General features: G+C 44.4%; 1 protein-coding gene across 4 annotated transcripts in view; it reads left to right on the forward strand.

Annotated features, from left to right (window-relative positions):
- The first annotated feature begins 682 nt into the window (after positions 1 to 682).
- Positions 683 to 21,224, forward strand: part of CCDC117 (coiled-coil domain containing 117) — a 49,218-nt gene continuing 28,676 nt past the window's right edge. The window contains exons 1-5 of one of the 4 annotated variants that reach the window (XM_003820171.5): positions 683 to 1,067; positions 1,752 to 1,805; positions 8,968 to 9,192; positions 11,215 to 11,352; positions 13,812 to 17,024. In XM_003820171.5, coding sequence (XP_003820219.1) covers positions 883 to 1,067; positions 1,752 to 1,805; positions 8,968 to 9,192; positions 11,215 to 11,352; positions 13,812 to 14,049 — 840 coding nt within the window. In that variant the 5' untranslated portion in view covers positions 683 to 882 and the 3' untranslated portion in view covers positions 14,050 to 17,024. Of the gene's footprint in view, positions 1,068 to 1,102; positions 1,251 to 1,751; positions 1,806 to 1,841; positions 2,657 to 8,967; positions 9,193 to 11,214; positions 11,353 to 13,811; positions 17,025 to 21,224 lie in introns of those variants that run through there. The other 3 variants (XM_014343267.4, XM_008973575.6, XM_055105908.2) reach the window with 3 other exon arrangements.

The following is a 21,224-nucleotide window of genomic DNA, read 5'->3' on the forward strand; positions in this document are numbered from 1 at the left end:
GCGATTCTCCTGCCTCAGCCTCCCGAGTACATGGGATTACAGGCGCGCACCACCACACCTGGCTAATTTTTTATATTTTTGGTAGAGACGGGATTTCACCACGTAGGCCAGGCTGGTCTTGAACTCCTGACCTCAAGTGATTCGCCCACCTCGGCCTCCCAAAGTGATAAGATTACAGGCGTGAGCCACCGCCCCCAGCCAGCAGCTGAGGTTTTTACTTAATTTTCCATGCTGTTCTAAGGCACCACCAACTTCATTTGTATTAAAATTGTTACATTTTTATTAATAGAGTCACATATTAATAACTGATAATGAGCGTGTATTGTATGTCAGGCACTGCTTTAAGGGCTCTAGATTGTTTTTGTTTTGAGACAGGGTCTCCCGGGCTCAAGAGATCCTCCCGCCTCCACCTTCCAAATTGCTGGGATTACACGAGTGAGCCACCGCCCTGCCCTGGCTCTAGATGTTTAAATTCATGTATTCCGCACATCAACTCTATGATTATATGTACTATTATTATCTCATTTTACTACTGTGGAAACTGAGATACGAAACTTGCGGAGTGAGGATTTGAACCGAGGTCATACTCTTGGCCAGCCAGAGACACCCTAAGCCCCAGCTAAGAGGTCGAGAAGCAGCTATTTTGCTTGTAGTCCGGAAGGACTGCAAATCCCGGCATCCCTCGCGGCAGCGGCCCTCTACACACAACAAATCCCGGCATGCCCCCGAGCGGCCTGAGTTGGAGGGTTCTAGAAGGCGTGACGTGGGGTCGAGAGCGGGATCGGAGGCTGGCGGGTTTCGGCAGTAGCTGTGGCTGCGGCTGCCGGGCCTGGGGACGCGGGCGGCCGAGGCCGCCGTCGCAGCCTCCTCGTCTCGCCGGCTATGGCTGCGCTCGGCCGGCCCTTCAGCGGCCTCCCTCTGAGCGGCGGCTCGGACTTCCTGCAGCCGCCGCAGCCGGCCTTCCCCGGCCGGGCCTTCCCGCCGGGGGCTGACGGCGCCGAGTTGGCCCCGCGGCCGGGACCTCGCGCAGTCCCTAGCAGTCCCGCCGGGAGTGCGGCGCGCGGACGGTGAGGAGCCCGTCGGGTGCAGGGCGCAGGGCGGGCGGGCAGGCTGGGCGCCCCTCGCGGCGGGCGCGGGCAGGGGCGCGGGCTCCGCGCCGGGGCTTTTTGACTCTCCCTCCCCACGGCCCTCCGCGGGAGCTTCGCAGCCCAGTTTACAGATGAAGAAAGTGATTCCCGGAGACGTTAACTGTAAGTCGCCGGGGGTCACATAGCCCAGGAGTCCGGTCCGAACCTCGGCTCGACTGCGGCCCCGAGAAGTGAGACTTTTCCAGTTGGAACCTGGGCGACTCGGTCTGGGTGCCCCCTCGGCGCGGCCGCTGTTAGTGACAACTTTCAGTGTCTCATCTGCAAAGTATGCCAAGCATGGGACAGAAATGGGTCCTCTTAGTGAGATTATGTAAATAAAGTGCTTAACACAGCGCCTGCCCCGAGGACGTTTCCCTGGTTTGGTCCTCCCTAATCTGTCTTCCATTACGTTAACAAAAGGACAAGTTGAGATTTCACTGTCCAGTTCTGTCGGGGCAATCCACCGTTACCCGACTGACCTGTGATTTGTACCCATCCCACTAGGCTCAGAAAGGGACGTTTGGTATGTGGGGATGAGCAAGATTATTGGAGCAAGAAAGAGGATACTGAAACCACAAGCTCGAGTACATTTCTTAATTGACTGATTTTTGTTTGTTTCAACAGTGTTTCTGTTCACTGTAAAAAGAAACACAAGCGAGAGGAGGAGGAGGATGATGAGTAAGTTTCAGTGGTTGTTTATTCACTCTGTGGTCACCGTTAGTTGAACCCCTGTTATAGTCTAAATTACTTAAGTGAAAAGGTGAAACATTAGATGAGTGTCTCTGGAAAGAGACAGAAATTAGTGACATTGGTTGTCTTTTAGAGAAAGTAACAGTGGCAGGCAGACAGGTCAGAGGGAAACTTTTCGCTCTATAACAAGTTGTAATATTTGGATTTTGAGCCATGTTAATATTACATGCACAAAGTAAAATAATTTAAAGGATACATATTGAAAAGTTTTGTGTTTTTTTTTTTTTGAGACGGAGTCTGCCTCTGTCGCCCAGGCTGGAGTGCAGTGGCGCTATGTGGGCTCACTGCAATCTCCGCCTCCCGGGTTCATGCCATTCTCCTGCCTCAGCCTCCCGAGTAGCTGGGACTACAGGCGCCCGCCACCACGCCTGGCAATTTTTTTTTTTTTAGTAGAGACGGGGTTTCACCGTGTTAGCCAGGGTGGTCTTGATCTTCTGACTTCATGATCCGCCCGCCTCGGCCTCCCAAAGTGCTGAGATTACAGGCCTGAGCCGCCCCGGCCTGAAAAGTCTTTTTTTTTTTTTTTTTTTTTAAAGTCAGGGGCTCTGTCACCCAAGCTGGAGTGCAGTTGTGTGATCACAGCTCACTGCAGCCTCAAACTCCTTGGGCTCAAATGATCCCTCAGCTTCAGCCTCCTGAACAGCTGAGACTACAGACTTGTGCCACCAGGCTCAGCTAATTTTTTAAAAAATTTTTTGTAGAGATGGTGTCTCACTATGTTGCCCAGTCTGGTCATGAACTTCTGGCCTCAAGCAGTCCTCCCAACTCTGGGATTACAGGTATGAACCGTCACCCCAGGCTGTATTACAAAATCTTTTACTCCACACCCCTAGTTTTCCCCACCAGAGACAACCCCCTTACCTGTTTTCATTGTCTCCTTTAGAAGATAATCTAAAAATTTACCAAGTTCACAAGTGTTTTTTTTTTTTCTTTCTTTTTTTCTTTTTTGAGACAAGGCCTCATTCTGTCAGGCTGGAGTGCAGTGGCTGTGTTTTTACATTTGTAGGAAGATATGGTTCACACTGTGCAACACATTGATCTTTTCATTTTACTCTTCTGTAGCTTGTTGCATATCAGCACATAGAGAGAGGTTTACGTAATTTCTCTTTCAATAGTTGAGTGGAGGCCAGGCGTGGTGGCTCACACCTGTAATCCCAGCACTTTGGGAGGCTGAGAAGGGCAGATCAGGAGGTCAGGAGTTTGAGACCAGCCTGGCCAGCATGGTGAAACCCCATCTCTATTAAAATACAAAAATTAGCCATAGGTAGTGGTGCGCGACTGTAATGCCAGCTACTCAGGAGGCTGAGGCAGGAGAATCACTTGAACCCGGGAGGTGGAGGTTGCAGTGAGCCAAGATTGCGCCATTGCACTCCAGCCTGGGCAGTAGAGTGAGACTCTGTCTCAAAAAAACAAAAGAAAGTAGTTGTGTGGAATTCTATCGTAGGACTTGGTATAGATAATTAACCAATTTCCTATTGATGCATTTCTAAATTATTTCTAATCTTTTGCTATTACAATCTACCCTGACCATTCTTTTGAAGTTCTTTGTATATGTTTGGAAGTATATGAATGATTTCCTTGATGTGGAATTGCTGGGTCTTAAAGTGTGTGCATTTTAAATTTTGAACATGAGTTTTTGCCAATTTATATGCCCATTAACATCCTCTGAACACAAGTGTGTTTTTAAACTTCGGGATTGCTGCCCAACTAATAGATGAAAAATTATATCTCATAAACAGTCTAATAGAAAAAGAAGTAAGGCCGGGCGCGGTGGCTCACACCTGTAATCCCAGCACTTTGGGAAGCCGAGGCAGGTGGATCACGAGGTCAGGAGTTCAAGACCAGCCTGACCAATATGATGAAACCCTGTCTCTGCTAAAAATACAAAAATTAGCCAGGTGCAGTGGCAGGTGTCTGTAATCCCAGCTACTCGGGAGGCTGAGGCAGGAGAATCGTTTGAACCGGGGCGGCAGAGGTTGCAGTGAGCCGAGATCGTCCTACCGCACTCCAGCCTGGGTGACAAAGTGAGACTCTGTCTCAAAAAAAGAAAAGTAAAAAGGTTTCCCAAAGATAATATCCATGAACAACCAAATAAAAAAGCGTTCAACCTCATTAGTCTTTAGGGAAATGTGTATTAAAGCCACAATGAGATGACACTCTACCTCCAGATGTTGGGATGCGTGTGAAGCACCAGGAACTCTTAAATATGGGTAGGAGTGTAAATTGGGACTATTAGGATCATTAGGCATCCACATTAAAGTCCTGATTTGGCATCCGGTGTGGTGCCTCATGCCTGTAATCCCAGCACTTGGGGAGGCCAGGGTGGGTGGATTGCTTGAGCCCAGGAGTTCAAGACCAGCCTGGCCAAAATGGTGAAACCCTGTCTCTACTAAATACAAAGAAATAGCTGGTGTGGTGGTGCGCCCCTGTGATCCCAGCCACTCCAGAGACTGAGGCACGAGGAGAAGGCAGAGGTTACAGTGAGCCAAGATTGTGCCACTGCACTCCGTCCTAGGCGACAGAGCAAGACTAGATTACCATTTTGGGATGCTGGCAGTATTGTATATCTTTTCTTTTCTTTTTTTTTCCCTGGAGTTTTGCTCTGTTGCTCAGGCTGGAGTGCAGTAGCGCAGGCTCAGCTCACTGTCACCTCTGTCTCAGGTTCAAGTGATTCTCCTGCCTCATCCTCCCAAGTAGCTGGGATTACAGGCGCGTGCCACCATGCCCAGCTAATTTTTTTTTTTTTTTTTGAGACGGAGTTTCGCTCTTGTTGCCCAGGCTGGAGCGCAGTGGTGCAATCTCAGCTCAGCACAACCTCTCCCTCCCAGCTTCAAGCAGTTCTCCTGCCTCAGCCTCCTGAATAGCTGGGATTACAGGCATGTGCCTCCATGCTTGGCTAATTTTGCATTTTTAGTAGAGATGGGGTTTCTGCATTTTGGTCAGGCTGGTCTGGAACTTCCGACCTCAGATGATCTTCTCGCCTTGGCCTCCCAAAGTACTGGGATTACAGGCGTGAGCCACCGCACCCAACCAATTTTTTGTATTTTTAATAGAGAAAGGGTTGTGCCATGTTGGCCAGGCTGGTCTAAAACTCGTGACTTCAAGTAATCTGCCCGCCTTGGCCTTCCAAAGTGCTAGGATTACAGGCGTGAGCTACTGTGCCTGGCCAGTATACTGTAGCTTTTTTTTTTTTTTTTTTGAGACGGCATCTTGCTCTGTTGTCCAGGCTGGAGTGCAGTGGCGCAATCTTGGCTCCCTCGGCACAACCTCTGCCTCCCGGGTTCAAGTGATTCTCCTGCCTCAGCCTCCCATGTAGCTGGGACTACAGGCGTGTGATAATTTTTTGTATCTTTGGTACAGACGGGGTTTCACCATGTTAGCCAGGATGGTCTCAGTCTCCTGACCTTGTGATTCGCTCGCCCGCTGGCCCTGGCCTCCCAAAGTGCTGGAATTACAGTCGTGAACCACTGCGCCTGGCCTATTCTGTATCTTAATTATATTGTCATCATTGTTTGTTTTGTAATTATTTGTAAAGCTGTATGTTTCATGTAATTTTATGTTTGTAGAATTTTATAGTTAAAAAGGTTAAAGAAGTTTAGATTGCTGATTTAATTTATATTTGTTAATTATAAGTGATACTGGACATCTTTTCTTTTCTTTTCTTTTCTTTTTTTTGAGATGGACTCTTGCTCTGCCACCAGGCTGGAGTGCAGTGGCACCATCTTGACTCACTTTAACCTCCACCTCCTGGGCTCAAGTGATTCTCCTGCCTCAGCCTCGCGAGTTGCTGGGACCACAGGCTTGCACCTCCAGGCCCAGCTAATTTTTATATTTTTAGTAGAGACGGGGTTTCACCATGTTGGTCAGGATGGTCTTGATTCCTTGACCTCATGATCCACCCGCCTCAGCCTCCCAAAGTTCTGGGATTACAGGCGTGAGCCACTGCTCCTGGCTGTTTATGCAAATTTTCTATTGGCTTATTGATCTTTTTCTTATAGGAATTTTTTTTTTTTTTGAGATGTATCCTCGCTCTGTTGCCTAGGTTGCAGTACAGTAGCACGATCAGGGTTCACTGCAACCTCTGCTTCCTGGGTTCAAGCAATTCTCTCAGCCTCCCTAGTAGCTGGGATTACAGTGCGTGCCACCACACCCGGCAAATTTTTTGCATTGTTAGTAAAGGCAGGGTTTCACCCTGTTAGCCAGGATGGTCTCTATCTCCTGACCTTGTGATCCGCCCGCCTCGGCCTCCCAAAGTGGCCTCGGCCTCCCAAAGTGCTGGGATTATAGTCGTGAGCCACCACGTCCTGCCAGGAAATCTTTATTAAGGAATGTTTTCTTCAAATTTATCCTTTGTCTTTTAACTTTGTGTATGATTCTTTTTGCCATTGGACACTTTGGATTTTCTAAACTTGTTGATACATAGATTCATAAAACATTAAATTTGAAAGTTCCCTTAATTTAAAAATCACTAGGTCGGGTGCGGTGGCTCATGCCTGTAATCCTAGCACTTTGGGAGGCCGAGGCAGGCAGATCACCTCAGATCAGTAGTTTGAGACCAACCTGGCCAACATGGTGAAACCTCTTCTCTCTTAAAAATACAAAAGTCAGCCGGGTGTGGTGGTGCGCGCCTGTAGTCCCAGCTACTCGGGGGGCTGAGGCAGGAGAATTGCTTGAACCCAGGAGGCGGAGGTTGCAGTGAGGCCCACTGAACAGAAAATATTTATGTTCTTTATTGCCTTAGGATTACTGTGGATAACACAGGAAACTTTTTGCTTTTATCTTTTGCGGTTCTCTTTTAAGATGTTATTATAGATGCTAAAATAAATAAATAAAAAGTTTAAAGTATAGAAACTATCGGCTTAAAAAGTTAACCATCTTTAATTTACAAATGGAGAAGTTGAGGCCTTGGGAGGCAGTGGGATGAGACATTTGGATGTCTAATGCCCAGAAGCGTGCTATCATATTATCTTTGGGACTTAATTATCAGTGATCTCTATTTAGAAAGTGGACCTACAGGCATGAAATAACTTAGTCTAAATCATGTTGTTGGAGGTCAGAGCGCAGAACCCAGGTGTTAAACTTTATTTGCATTTTATAGTGGAATTATTAGATGTGTGGGGAAATTACCTATTCCCTTTAGATTTATTTTGCTTTTTGGGGATGTGGACTCTCACTGTGTTGCTCAGGCTGGTCTCAAACACTGGGCTCAAGTGATCTCCTTCCTCAGCCTCCCAAGTAGCTGGAACTGTAGGCACACACCACGACACTCGCCTTATTCTGCTTTTTCTTAGCTGTTTTTTGTAAGTATAACTATTTTCTGCTTTTCAAAATATCACATACTTTATTTATTTATTTATTTATTTTTGAGACGGAGCCTTGGTCTGTTGCCCAGGCTGGAGTGCAGTGACGCAATCTTGGCTCACTGCAACCTCCCCCCTCCTGGGTTCAAGCGATTCTCCTGCCTTGGCCTTCCTAGTAGCTGGGATTAAAGGTGCGTGCCACTGCGCCCAGCTATTTTTTTTTGTATTTTTAGTGGAGACGGGGTTTCACCATGTTGGCCAGGCTCATCTCAAACTCTTGCCCTCAAGTGATCCACCTGCCTCGGCCTCCCAAAGTGCTGGGATTACAGGCATGAACTACCGTGTCCGGCCTAAAATATCCCATATTTTAAAACTATTGAAATATGACAGAAATGTTAGATATAGCTGAACATTCTTAATGCTTTCTTAGGAGTTAAAACTAATTATAAACCAAACATTTTGTTTAATAGTTGACTGCATTAAAAAAATCTAGGTTTGAGAGATCTGTTACTTGTCAGATTTTATATTGCCAGAGACTTTATGTTGGTTTTCACAGTCTTAACATGGAATAGAAATTTGTTTTTGTAAAATACATGCCTCTTCTTTGGCCCTCAGTTTAAAGAATCAGAGGCTGTGGTAGCCATTAATGATTTTTTTTGGTTATAAAGCTGTATTCTGGCCTTGAGACTGTACTTGCTGATGCCCAGGCAATAAAGTACTTTTGGTCTACGTACATAATAGAACAGGGCCGATTGACTATTCAGCTTGCTTCAGACAGCTTTCAGCTAAACACTGGGTATATCGTAGTGCTTGCAAATACTACTTGGTGGTAAGCACTTGAACAGTTGAACCTCCCTAAGAAGGTACAGGGAGTTAGTAAAGATGGCATGGAGATATGATTCGGCAGCTCTGGTGTCTGGTCCTCAAGATAAACTCACTACTTTACTGTGACACTTTGGAGAAGCCGGGTTAGTTTTTCTAGGTCCTAGTTTCCAAAAAAAAAAAATGGATTTGATGAATTCTGAAATTTCTATGAAATACAAATTTGTTTAGGATGTGAAGACATTATGTTGCAAAGTGGGAGAAAATTGGACCCCACTATTGGTTGGACACTGATAGAGCCTCTGACATTTTGAAGGGGACCAAGAAATTAATGCTGTCACCCACACCTGTAATATTAATACTTTGAACAAACCTCATGAGACATGTTTTTGCCCTAAGGGAATATAGAATGGCTGCCAGACCATCTTCCTATATGTTTGATGGAGCAGTAGCAGTATGACAAAATATGATGCTGAATTGCTGACTTTTGGTTTCTTTTTTTCATTCATTCATTCATTCATTCATGGTTTGAATTAGCGTCTCACTGTGTTGCCTAAGCTGGTCTTGAACTCTGGGCTCAAGTGATCTTCCCACCTCAGCCACTCCAAGTGCTGGTATTACAGGTGTGAGCCACCACACCTAGCCAACTTTTGGTTTCTTTACTTCCCACTTGACCTTTCCAGAGCCAAATAAGCAGGAATGACTTTAAGGTCCCACATTGAACACTTACTGTCTGAACAGGCAGAATCTTACAGGTGCATCTTTATTTGGCAAAGAGCAGTAGAAGAAAACAGTTTAGTGTGGCTGTGAGAATAGCAGGAAAAATACGCAGTATTTTCCATCTTGTTACTACACACTTGTCAAAAAAGCTAGTTTTTTAAATACAAAAATTTGATTGGAGATAGGAATGATAAACATTTCATTTATATTAGTTGGGATTTTCATTGAATTTTTTTTCTTTTTTTCAGTTGTCCAGTAAGAAAGAAAAGGATAACTGAAGCAGAGCTCTGTGCTGGTCCTAATGACTGGATTCTTTGTGCACATCAGGATGTAGAGGGGCATGGAGTAAATCCCAGTGTTAGTGGCCTTTCCGTACCTGGGATATTAGATGTTATTTGTGAAGAAATGGATCAGACAACTGGAGAACCACAGTGTGAAGTTGCCCGAAGGAAGCTTCAGGAGATTGAGGACAGGTAAACGGGCAGTGTATATAGCTGGTTTTTTGCTGTTCTCTTGTAATAACTCTGCTCATATAAGCTAGTTCTGTTTATCATTTGGTGGTACCTTGATCCTTAGCCTCTCAGAAAGACTAAGTCAGAGAATTCAAAGTGTATTCGTTTTTGTTTTTTTGTTTTGTTTTGTTTTTTAGACGGAGTTTTGCTCGTTACCTAGGCTGGAGTGTAGTGGCGCCATCTTGGCTCAATGCAACCTCCACCTCCCGGGTTCAAGTGATTCTCTTGCCCCAGCTTCCCAAGTAGCTGGGATTACAGGCATGCGCCACCACGCCTGGTTAATTTTGTATTTTTAATAGAGATGGGGTTTCTCCATTTTGGTCAGGCTGGTCTGGAACACATGACCTCAGGTGATCCCCCTGTCTCGGCCTCCCAAAGTGCTGGGATTACAGGCGTGAGCCACCCCACCCAGCCCCCCCCCTTTTTTTTTTTTTTAATTGATACAGGGTCTTGCTTTGTCACCCAGGTTGGAGTGCAGTGGCTCACTGCAGTCTTAACCTTTCAGGCTCAACCCATCTGCCCCCCTCAGCCTCCCAAGTAGCTGGGACTGCAGGCATGCGCCACCACCCCTGGCTAATCTTCGTATCTTTTGTAGAGACGGGATTTCGCCATGTTGCCCAAGCTGGTCACGCATTCCTGGGCTCGAGCAAGCCGCCTGCCTTGGCATCCCAAAGTGCTGGGATTACAGGCGTGAGCTACTGTGCCGGGCCAGTATACTGAGCCTGAGCCTTTTTTTTTATTTTTTATTTTGAAACAGTGTTGCTCTGTCACCCAGGCTGGAGTACAATGGCGTGATCTCGGCGCTCACTGCAACCTCCGCCTCCCAAGTTCAAGCAATTCACTTGCCTCAGCCTCCTGAGTAGCTGGGATTACAAGTGTCTGCCACCGCACCTGGCCAAATTTTTTTTTGTATTTTTATTTTTATTTTTGGAGACAGAGTCTCGCTCTGTTGCTCAGGCTGGAGTGCAGTGGTGCGATCTCAGCTCATTGCAATCTCCACCTCCCGGGTTCAGGCGATTCTCCTGCCTCAATCTCCTGAGTAGCTGGGATTGCAGGTGCCTGTCATCACACCTGGCCAATTTTTGTATTTTTAGTAAAGATGGGGTTTCACCATGTTGGGCAGGCTGGTCTCGAACTCCGGACCTTGTGATCCGCCTGCCTCCGCCTCCCAAAGGGCTGGGATTACAGGCATGAGCCATTGCACCCGGCCTTTTTTTGTATATTTAGTAGAGACAGGGTTTTGTGATGTTGGCCAGGCTGGTCTCGAGCTCCTGGCCTCAGGTGATCTGCCTATCTCAGCCTCCTCAAGTACTGGGATTACAGGTGTGAGCCACCACGCCCGGCCCCGAAGTATGTGCTTTTAAAGTGAATTCTTCTCATAGAACTACTGAGCGTTTTCACTTACTGCCTCTGAATATTAATTTTGGTTTGTGTGATAATTCTCTGAAAAATATTATTCAGATTTGATTATATGTAAAACTTTTTTATTAAATGAAATGTTGAACAACCCTCTGAGTATAGTTTTTTTTTGTTTTGAGACGGAGTCTTGCTCTGTTGCCCAGGCTGGTGTGCAATGGCACGATCTTGGTTCACTGCAACCTCCGCCTCCCGGGTTCAAGTGATTCTCCTGCCTCAGCCTCCTGAGTAGCCGGATTACAGGCATGTGTCACCACACCCGAAAAATTTTTGTATTTTTAGTAGAGATGGGGTTTCACCATGTTGGCCAGCCTCTTCTCGAACTCCTAACCTCAGGTGATATGCCCGCCTCGGCCTCCCAAAGTGCTGGGATTACAGCTGTGAGCCGCCACACCCAGCCTGAGTATACCTTTTATACTCAGGTATAGCCTCATTTTTTGCTTGGTCTATTGCTGTATTACTTACTGCTTTTATCCTTTTTTATTTTTAAAATTTTGTCCAAATACTAGAATATATAATAGCTTGACTAAATATTTTTTCTTTCTTGTGCTGCCTTAATTGATTTAGGATAATTGATGAAGATGAAGAAGTTGAAGCTGACAGAAATGTTAACCATCTCCCCAGTCTTGTCCTTTCTGATACCATGAAAACAGGTTTGAAGAGGGAATTTGATGAAGTTTTTACAAAGAAAATGATTGAGTCTATGTAAGTTTTGGTACCTGATTTCTATTTAATTATGATCTTGGAGGGAAGACCCAATGTCTAGATTCTGCCCACCCTGTCCTCATTAGCTCTTTTTATCTCCTGATCACCAGGCAATTGGAGATTGGCTTTTTCCTAGTTCATTAGGGGTGAGCAAAGTGCTTTACAAGCAGGAGTTTGAAGTATGGGGAAGTGGCTGCCTTGCCTACTTACTCTTTGGTTCCTTTGAAGACCTGAAATGGACTGCAGTCTGCTATTTGGAAATGAGATGACTGGCAAGAGAGCCCACTCTCAAGTTCCTGTGATACAGGAACCACATTTTAAAGGCTCTTGTTTACCTGGCTTTCTAAGTGACCCAGGAACAACATTGCGGCCTAGGAAAAAAAATAAAGTGGCCCAACAGTGAAAGCAGTTGCTGCAAAGACTGCAAAACAAAGCTCATATTCTTGGCTCATAGCATAGTCCTTCCAGGCCTTTAGCAGAACTGTTTTGCTCTTAATCTAAACACAGTTTATGAGCTCAGTTATCTGGTTTCCTAGATCATCAGAGTAGAAGCAGAAACAGCAAATGAGAGCAGAACAAACAAAACTCCTAACAGGGAGCTGTGACTACACTGTGAGGACAAGAGAGGAAACTGGAAAGCAAACACAATAACCTAAAAAGTAAAGTGGCCTGGGGCCCCTGAGTAATGATTAGCCCAGCTCTGTAATCCTGTAGTCCGTGAAGCCTCCGTGATCTCAAATTGTCATTATTCACTATGTAAAATAGTAAGGAAGTTAGTTATAAAGTGCCTAGGAAAGACTTTAGATCGAGTTGGCACTCAATAAGGGCAAGTTTCAGGTATCTGAAAAAGCCTCTTAGGACACCAGTCAGTGAGGGCAGATAGATGAGGCATTATTACCTTTGGATACAGTGGAGATGATTTGTGCTAGAAGTTCAGCTGCTATTTGGTCTTTGATCACAGAGGTTTTGCATTAGGGTCCTATCTTGAGCTTATAATTAAGTACCCATCCCTAAGGGTGGGTAAATAGCCAGAAGTAAGCTGGTCACGTTGCCCTCCAGCCTAAAATATAGCACTTTCTGCTTTTGGTAGTTTTCCAGAAGCTAGCCTTTGAGGGTATCTCGTTGTTGTTGTTGTTGTTGTTGTTGTTGTTGTTGTTGTTGAGATGGAGTCTCGCTCTGTTGCCCAGGCTGGAGTGCAGTGGCCTGATCTTGGCTCACTGCAAGCTCCGCCTCCCGGGTTCACGCCATTCTCCTGCTCAGCCTCCCGAGTAGCTGGGACTACAGGTGCCTGCCACCTCACCCGGCTAGTTTTTTGTATTTTTAGTAGAGTTGGAGTTTCACCATGTTAGCCAGGATGGTCTCGATCTCCTGACCTTGTGATCCACCCTCTTCGGCCTCCCAAAGTGCTGGGATTACAGGCGTGAGCCACCGCGCCCAGCCAAGGGTATCTCATTATTTTATGTTTTATTTTTGCTTCGTCTTTGGGCCCATACACCATCCCTGCCACAGTGTGTGTGTAACATAGTCATTTTGCCTTAACCATGAAGCTTGTTTTGTTTTGTTTTGTTTTGTTTTGTGTTTTGAGACAGGGTCTCACTCTGTCACCCAGGCTGGAGTGTAGTGGCATGATCACAGCTCACCACAGCCTTGACCTCCCGGGCTCAGGTGATACTCCCACCTCAGCTTCCCGAGTAGCTGGGACTACAGTCACCTGCTACCACACCCAGCTAATTTTTGTATTTTTTGTAGAGACAGGGTTCACCACATTGCCCGGGCTGGTTGCAAACTCCTGGGCTCAAACCATCTGCCTGGCTTGGCCTCCCAAAGTGCTAGGATTACAGGCATGAGCCACCGTGCCTGGCCCATAAAGCATTATACTTTGTACCTATACTAAAAGGCATCTGAGATACTTTCAGCATGTTTGTCCAGTGTTTCCTTTTCATTTATAATGATTTAGTATGAGCTAGCTGCCTACATGTAATATTAACCACAACTTAAAAAAATTTCCAACAATCAAGGGCTCTGCGTTTTCATATTGGATTTTTAAATACTTCCAATCACAGCATCATTACAACCACTTGATTTGGTTAAATATACATGTTGAAGTATGCAGTGTTATGTATTTGAGGGGCCTTTCTAAAGATCAGTTGGAGCCAGGTATGGTGGTATGTGCCTGTAGTCCTAATTACTGGGAAGGCTGAAGTGGGTAGATTGCTTGACCCCAGGAGTTAAAGGCTGCAGTGAGCTATGATTGTGCCTCTGTACTCCACCGTGGACAACACAGCAAGACCCCATCTCTTAAAAAAAAAAAAGAAAGTAAAGATCAGTTTGTGTGTTCTAAATCTCCTGTTTTGCTATCATTAGTCCTTAAGATACTAGGTAATGTTGGCCTTTCAACCTACAGCTTTTGTTTTCATGTCCTACAATTTTTTGATAAAAGTCTGTATTTTATGTCTTAGGAGCCGTCCTTCCATGGAGCTTGTTCTCTGGAAACCCCTCCCTGAAATCCTTTCTGATAAGCCAAAGCCATCCTCTAATACTAAGAACTATATAGGAGAGAGCCAAGCTAAGCATGCAGCTGCTGGCACTGCCTTCCCTCAGAGAACTGAACTATTTTTGGAACCTCGGCAAACAGGGATGTCTCTTTATAATAGTTTGGAGACAGCTACTAGCACAGAAGAAGAGATGGAACTCTAGAAACCAATTTCTACACTAAAGTTGTCAAATGTTAGAAGAATCCTGTGTTCAGTTATGAGACTCTTTGCATAGTATAGGGACTTGAAAGTTTTATGAGACGGGTGTAATAATATCTCCACCTGTGATTTGGGGGTGGGACTCTTATTTTGGGTAGCCATTTATTGACTTCACCTTTTTGCCAAGGAAGTTTGTCTCAAGGGAAAAGCAGTTTTCTGTGGGGCTTATTAAAGGAATGTTGGTTTACATTCTCTTCAAAGACAAGTATAGAAGCTGTATGTGTAAGGGTGACTTAAATCATATGTCACATTGTCTAAACTATTCAGACACTTGGAGAATATTCTCCTTGAATTAAAAAAGATGATTAAGAAGGATGCTCCTACAACTGTATCCTGACAGTTAAGTCACAGCTTAGTGTGTAGATATGAGCTGTTTACAGTGGTGACTATATATAATTGGGGAGAAGAAGGGAAGAGAGCAGCAGTAGCTTAAGCCTGTTGCTAAGAAATTTAATTTCTTAGCAACTTGTAATTTAGTTATCAATTCAATATAGCTCTGTTGATTAAATAGCCGATAGTATTGTGGCTCTCCTCTTTGACTATGAAAATATAGAGAAAGTTTTTCCTTTAAGGCTTTTTTGCCTTGTGCCACTGTTGCTCCTTGGTTTCCCTTGCGTAATTGATAAGCCCAGTTATTCAGTAATGTTTACAAATTAATTGACTTTGAATGATAGTTAAAAGATTATGAGGTAACCCATCTGCAATTTGCCTGTGGGAGAAGCATCCTTTAGTTCATCTTAAGGAAGTGCTTTGTCAGCTAAACCCAGCATTGATAACTTTAGTAATTTTTTTAAAAAGTTATACTTGTATTAGCAAGTTTTTTTTTTTTTTTCCCCCACCGCAACCTCCATCTTCCGGGTTCAAGCAATTCTCCTGCCTCACCCTCCCGAGTAGCTGGGATTACAGGTGCCCACCTCCACGCCCAGCTAATTTTTGTATTTTTAATAGAGACCGGTTTTGCCATGTTGGCCAGGCTGGTCTCGAACTCCTGACCTCAGGTGATCTGCCCACCCCAGCCTCCCAAAATGCTGGGATTACAGGCGTGAGCCACGGCACGCAACCAGCAAGTTGTTTTTAAATGTTAATATAGAAAACAGTGAAAGATTAGCTGAAAATATATGAGCAGGTGACATTGAGGTTTACTGAAATAGCCAATTTGACTGGTGCTTAGACTATCGTGCAGTAAACCTAAAAGGTAGTGGAGAATTGCTTCCTGCTAGCAGGAAGCCTTCATCTTCTTGAGTACCCAAACCAGGCTTCAGGTGTCCTTTGAGGATAGCCAGGTTTGAAATTTTTAGTTTCTCAGGAAGAGCTCTTCTATGTGGCAGGGGCTGATAGGGCAAAATAAAATGACAATTTCTTTATTGCTACAGAGTATCCTCTATAAGTTATTAAATGAGTGTAATGGTATAATGCCCTTCCATCACACAACAGGACACCACCCCAGTTTTGTTTTCTGGGTTTCTTCCCCCTTTGTAGGAATCAGATACCTTTCGTAGAAAAAAATGGCTTATGCCACGTAAAGGTGAATTTTTAGAAACCACCTTCTAGGCGTTTTTGGAACCCTTACTGAAATCCCTCCCCTTGTTACAGATGGCGTAGAAGTCACAAGTCTGTTAATTGGACTGTTGCTTCTTTGCCTGTTCCTGCTTTCTCTTTCTGTCTGGATAGTCAGGAAAAGATTTAATGTTTAATATTTAAACAAAATATTTAATGTCTATACAGTAAAATTATTCAAACTTCAAACCAGTATTGAAAGCAGTTGGAAACCAGCTAATAGTTTCTTAATCTCAGATTTCGAGATGAATGTAAACTGTATTCTTTTGAAATGTGCAAGTGTTTGATTCATGCCATTTGATAAACTTCTGCCTTGTAGTCATTGTTTGATGGGACCAACTTGTAAAGTATGAGCCTTAAATAAATCTCCATGCTGAAAAATGTGTTCTAGTGCAACACAAAAACATGAAGTGACTGCCCAGAGGTAGAGTTAGTGTTTAGGTGGAAAGGGAGATGACAGCTTTCCAAAGAAGGACCTAAAACACACCAAGATTGTCTTCTACAGGAATTGCTGGGCAGGTCTCCGACTAAAGGTCTTATGATGAAAAGGAAGAAACAAGCCCCCAACACAAGGCTCTGATACTACCGGTAAATGTAGGAGAGAATTAAGATTCTGTTAATTAAAATCCAAACAGAGCTTATTTCAGTAGTCAAGTTACCTGACATGATAATTATTTCTGCAGGATAATTGATGTTTTATGTTCTTTTTTGGACTTTATCTTCTTGCATATGTTTCTACAAAAATTGTTTTCTTTATCCTTGTGGTGCTTATTCATCTGAGCCGTCTCCACAGTCCCAATGCCTCTGCTTTTTGTTTTACTTTTGTAGCATAAGGTTTTTGCGTTTGCTATGCCTTAATAGTTCCCTAGGGAGTTACCAGGGCTTTTCGTTTTGTGTAGCTTTTGCAGCATGGATCAAACATTGGCTTACTGTGCTAATGTGTGAAGAGAAAAAATTCTCTAAAGCAGGTGAGCTTTAATGAACAAATGTGTATTTTATCTGAGTTTGAGTAGGGTGCGTTGTGGTTTTTGTTTTTTGGGTTCTTTTTTTTTTTTTGTAATTATATTAAGAAAGTCCAGTTCTCATAAATATTGATCACTTAAAAAACTTACTCTTTCTTGAAAAGGTACACATGTAAAATTTAGGAAAATAACTAAAGTAGGGGCTGGAACCATAAGAAGAATGTTTATCAGCACGTTCATTTATTATTTTGGATTTGGAACTTGGCTTTGTTTTTCAATAGTGACAAGAATGGTTCAGTTCTAGGAATGTTCTGGAAGATGCTGTTAATTTTACTTTAAAATGAGAATCTGGTGTTTCTGTATTTTATCGTTTTCAATAAAACTTCTTAAGTGTTTTGGACTTTTGAGATATTTGTATTACTCCACTTAAATAGTGAAATCAGATATCTCCTTTCCTCTGAATTGTAGTTGAAGCAGCATTCATATCAGTGAAGGACTTAAATTTATCCTGAAGGGATGATTATGTTGGGATAAAGCTAAGTATCATATTTGAATTAGCTGTTCCCACAATAGGCAGGCTATGTGTTGCTATTCTAAAACCCATAGACTGCTTTCCACTCAGAGCAGTTCACTGCTATTGTTAGTATTTAGATGGCAGTGGTAACTGTGTATTCAAAAATGTTAAAATGGGCCCGGTACGATGGTGCACACCTGTGCCAGCACTTTGTGAGACTGAGGCAGGAGGATCACTTAAGCTGAGGAGAGACCAGCCTGGACAATGTTAGCAAGACCTTTTCTCTTAAAAAAAAAAAAAAAAAGTATATATATATATATATATATATATATATTCAAATGTAGAGTTGGAAGTGGCATACAGAATTCATAGAGAGGGGGTTGAGGATCTTTGAAAACGGGGAATGGAAAACCCAGTGATGTTCACTTACATGGTTGTTTCTTTTTTTGCGTGTGAGACGGAGTTTTGCTTGTTGCCCCGGCTGGAGTGCAAATGGCGTGATCTTGGCTCACTGCAACCTCTGCCTCCCGGATTCAAGCAATTCTCGTGCCTCAGCCTCCTGAGTAGCTGGGATTACAGGCATGCGCCACCACACCTGGCTAATTTTTGTGTTTTTGTTGTTGTTGTTGTTGTTGTTGTTTTTGAGACGGAGTCTCGCTCTTTCGCCAGGCTGGAGTGCAGTGGTGCAATATCAGCTTGCTGCAACCTCCGCCACCCAGGTTCAAGCGATTCTACTGCCTCAGCCTCCTGAGTAGCTGAGACTGTAGGTGCGAACCACCATGCCCAGCTAATTTTTTTTGTACTATTAGTAGAGACGGGGTTTCTCCGTGTTTGTCAGGCTGGTCTCGAACTCCTAACCTCAGATGATCTGCTTGCCTTGGCCTCCCAAAGTGCTGGGATTACAGGTGTGAGCCACCATGCCCAGCCGGTTCCTTTAAGACTTGACAGGTCACTGGGTGGCAGTATTGCCTGCATATTTACATTCTTTGATAAATGCATTCCTGATTTGGTGGGCAGGAGGAGTTAAGTTTGGGATACAACTACAAAAAGCAGAGCATGGTGGGTTTTTTTTTGAGATGGAGTCTCCCTCTGTTGCCCAGGCTGGAGTGCAGTGGTGCAATCTCGGTTCACTGCAACCTCTGCCTCCTGGGTTCAGGCGATTCTCCTGCCTCAGCTTCCTGAGTAGCTGCGACTACCGGCATGTGCCACCACGCCCAGCTAATTTTTGTATTTTTAGTAGAGACAGGGTTTCACCATATTGGCCAGGCTGGTCTCGAACTTCTGACCTTGTGATCCACCCACCCTCAGCCTCCCAGAGTGCTAGGATTACAGGCGTGAGCCACTGTGCCCGGCTGCATGATGTTTTGTTTTTAATCAAAATTTGGAAATCACAGCTAAAAATAATCTAATTACAGGTTTGGAAACTAAAGCCTAAGTAGATCGTGTCATCCTGTTCCTCGGGTCAGTGTTCTTTCCACTTGACCAGTTGGTTTTAGAGTCTTTGCCGATCTAAGATGTCATTTAGATTTTGTTGAAATAACTGATAATATAGTTAAAGCAGTCTTAACATTAAACTCCTTGAGGAAACATGGTTTAGTATGTATCAGTTTGGTACAAATCCTATAGCTGTGTTAATTCCCTAGTTCCTCAGACTACCAGTAGCATCTTAGAGATGAAGTAGTTGTAATTAGAACAGTGTTTGGATTATAGCTCCAGCAAGACAATGATGTTTGGTTGGGTGCAGTGGCTCATGCTTATAATCCCAGCATTTTGGGAGGCTGAGGTCGGAAAATTGCTTGAGTCCACACGTTTGAGACCAGCCTGGACAACACAGTGGGACTCTGTCTCTATAAGAAATTTAAAAATTAGGTGTGGTGGCTGTTCCCAGCTACTCAGGAGGCTGAGGGGGGAGGATGGCCTGAGTCCAGGAGTTAGAGGCTGCAGTGAGCCATGATTGCGCCATTGCAGCTCAGCTTGAGTGCCAGTGAGACCCTGCCTCAAAAAAGACTGATGTTTTCCTTCAACAACTGTTTGGTTGGGTAAACAAGCCAGTCTTCCTATTGCTTTTTTTTTTTTTTAATGTATTTATTTTTTAGAGATGGGGTCTTGCTTTGTTGCCCAGCTGGTCTCGAACTGGGCTCAAGCCATCCTCCCACCTCAGCCTCTCAAAGTGCTGGGATTATAGACGTGAGGCACCGTGCCTGGCCCAGTCTTCCTGTTTCTTAATGAACTTTATGTCATAAGAGAATTGAATTCTTAGGAGACTGGAACGTAACTGATTATTTTAAAGTGTGCCTGGAGTAAGCAGTATTACCTTCTGCCTACAGTTCTGTTCCTACTTTCTCTCTGCTCCAATAACATATCTAGTAGAAAAGCAAGGAGGGGGCCAGGTGCAGTGGCTCACGCCTGTAATCCCAGCATTTTGTGAGGCTGAGGTGGGTGGATCACTTGAGGTCAGGAGTTTGAGTCCAGCCAGGCCAACGTGGTGAAACCCTATTTCTACTAAAAATACAAAGATTAGCTGGGTGTGGTGGCATGTGCCTATAATCCCAGCTACTCAAGAGGTTGAGGCAGAATTGCTTGAACCCAGGAGGTGGAGGTTGCAGTGAGCCAAGATCATGCCACTGCACCCCAGCCTGGGCGACAGAGCGAAACTCAGTCTTTAAAAAAAAAAAAAAAAAGAGAAATAGATTGGTGTGACAGGGCCTAGGGAAATGGCATGCAGGCATCTTACCACTTGCCTCTTCAATCTGAGACAACCCTCTGCATTTAATGGAACTCTGGCTTTGGTTTTGTGGGAATATCTTGATTTTTGGTTCTAACCATTCAATTTGGTGTTTCAGTATGAAAATGTCCATGAATACCAGGTGTTTTCTCAAGGCTGTTTAGTAATTTCCACCCATCTGTGCAGGAAATGAAAACCCTGATAATTTACACAGGTTATATATGTCCTGTCCTGTTAGTACAGCTGCCTCTTTCATGTGGTATCACTGAATATAAATAACTTGAGCCTCAACCTCCAGATGCTTGTGCTATAATGATAGAGGATAAAGTACATCTGTAATTACATCTGCCTATACAATTCCTAAATAGGTTCTTGGCCCTAAGGTTTGCAGAGTTATAGAAAATCAGGTGAGATAAAGTTTTCAATCATGGGGTCAGCTGGAGGCTGTTCTTATAATACAGAACCTTTTTTTTTTTAGGCGGTCTTGCTTTTTCACCCAGTCTGGAGTGCAGCGCTGCGATCTTGGCTGACTGCAACCTCTGCCCCCTGGCCTCAAGCGATCCTCCCACCTCAGCTTCCTGAGTGGCTGGGACCACCAGTGCACACCACCATGCCTGGCTATTTTTTTTTACTTTTCATGGAGAGACGGGTTTGCCATGTCGTCCAGGCTGGTCTTGAACCAAGCAATCTGCTGGCCTCGGCCTCCCAAAGTGCTGGGATTATAGGTGTGAGCCACCATGCCTGGCCTGTTTCTGAAGAAATTTAAGAGCCTAAGCAAGTTTGTATTGCTGAGCACCAGGATTGGGCCCTGGCTTCAACGACCGGATCTTGAAGGCAGCTAGCTGACTTGCCTTCCAGTCACTACATGAAAGGCATTCTATTTTTTTTTTTTCTTTTTTAAATGGAGTTTCGCTCTTGTTGCCCAGGCTGGAGTGCAATGGCACGATCTCGGCTCGCTGCAACCTCTGCCTCCCGGGTTCAAGTGATTCTGCCGCCTCAGCCTCCTGAGTAGCTGGGATTACAGGCATATGCGCCACCACACCCAGCTAATTTTGTATTTTTAGTAGAGACGGGGTTTCACTATGTTGGTCAGGCTGGCCATGAACTCCTGACCTCAGGTGATCCGCCCACCTCAGCCTCCCAAAGTGTTGGGATTACAGGCGTGAGCCACTGCACCTGGCCTACACCAAAGGTATTCTATAATCCACTTTGCCTTGCTGCTTGGGATTCTCTGAATCCTGCCTTTTTTCTACTCATTCACTTTGACCTCCCCAGAGTTAGTCTTTGTAAGTTGGGAACATAGCATTTAAATGCTAAATTGGCATAGAATGATTTCATCTACTGGCATAGGTGAAATTTTT

The sequence above is a fragment of the Pan paniscus genome, chromosome 23, assembly GCF_029289425.2.
Source record: "Pan paniscus chromosome 23, NHGRI_mPanPan1-v2.0_pri, whole genome shotgun sequence".
NCBI classification, from domain to species: Eukaryota; Metazoa; Chordata; class Mammalia; order Primates; family Hominidae; genus Pan; species Pan paniscus.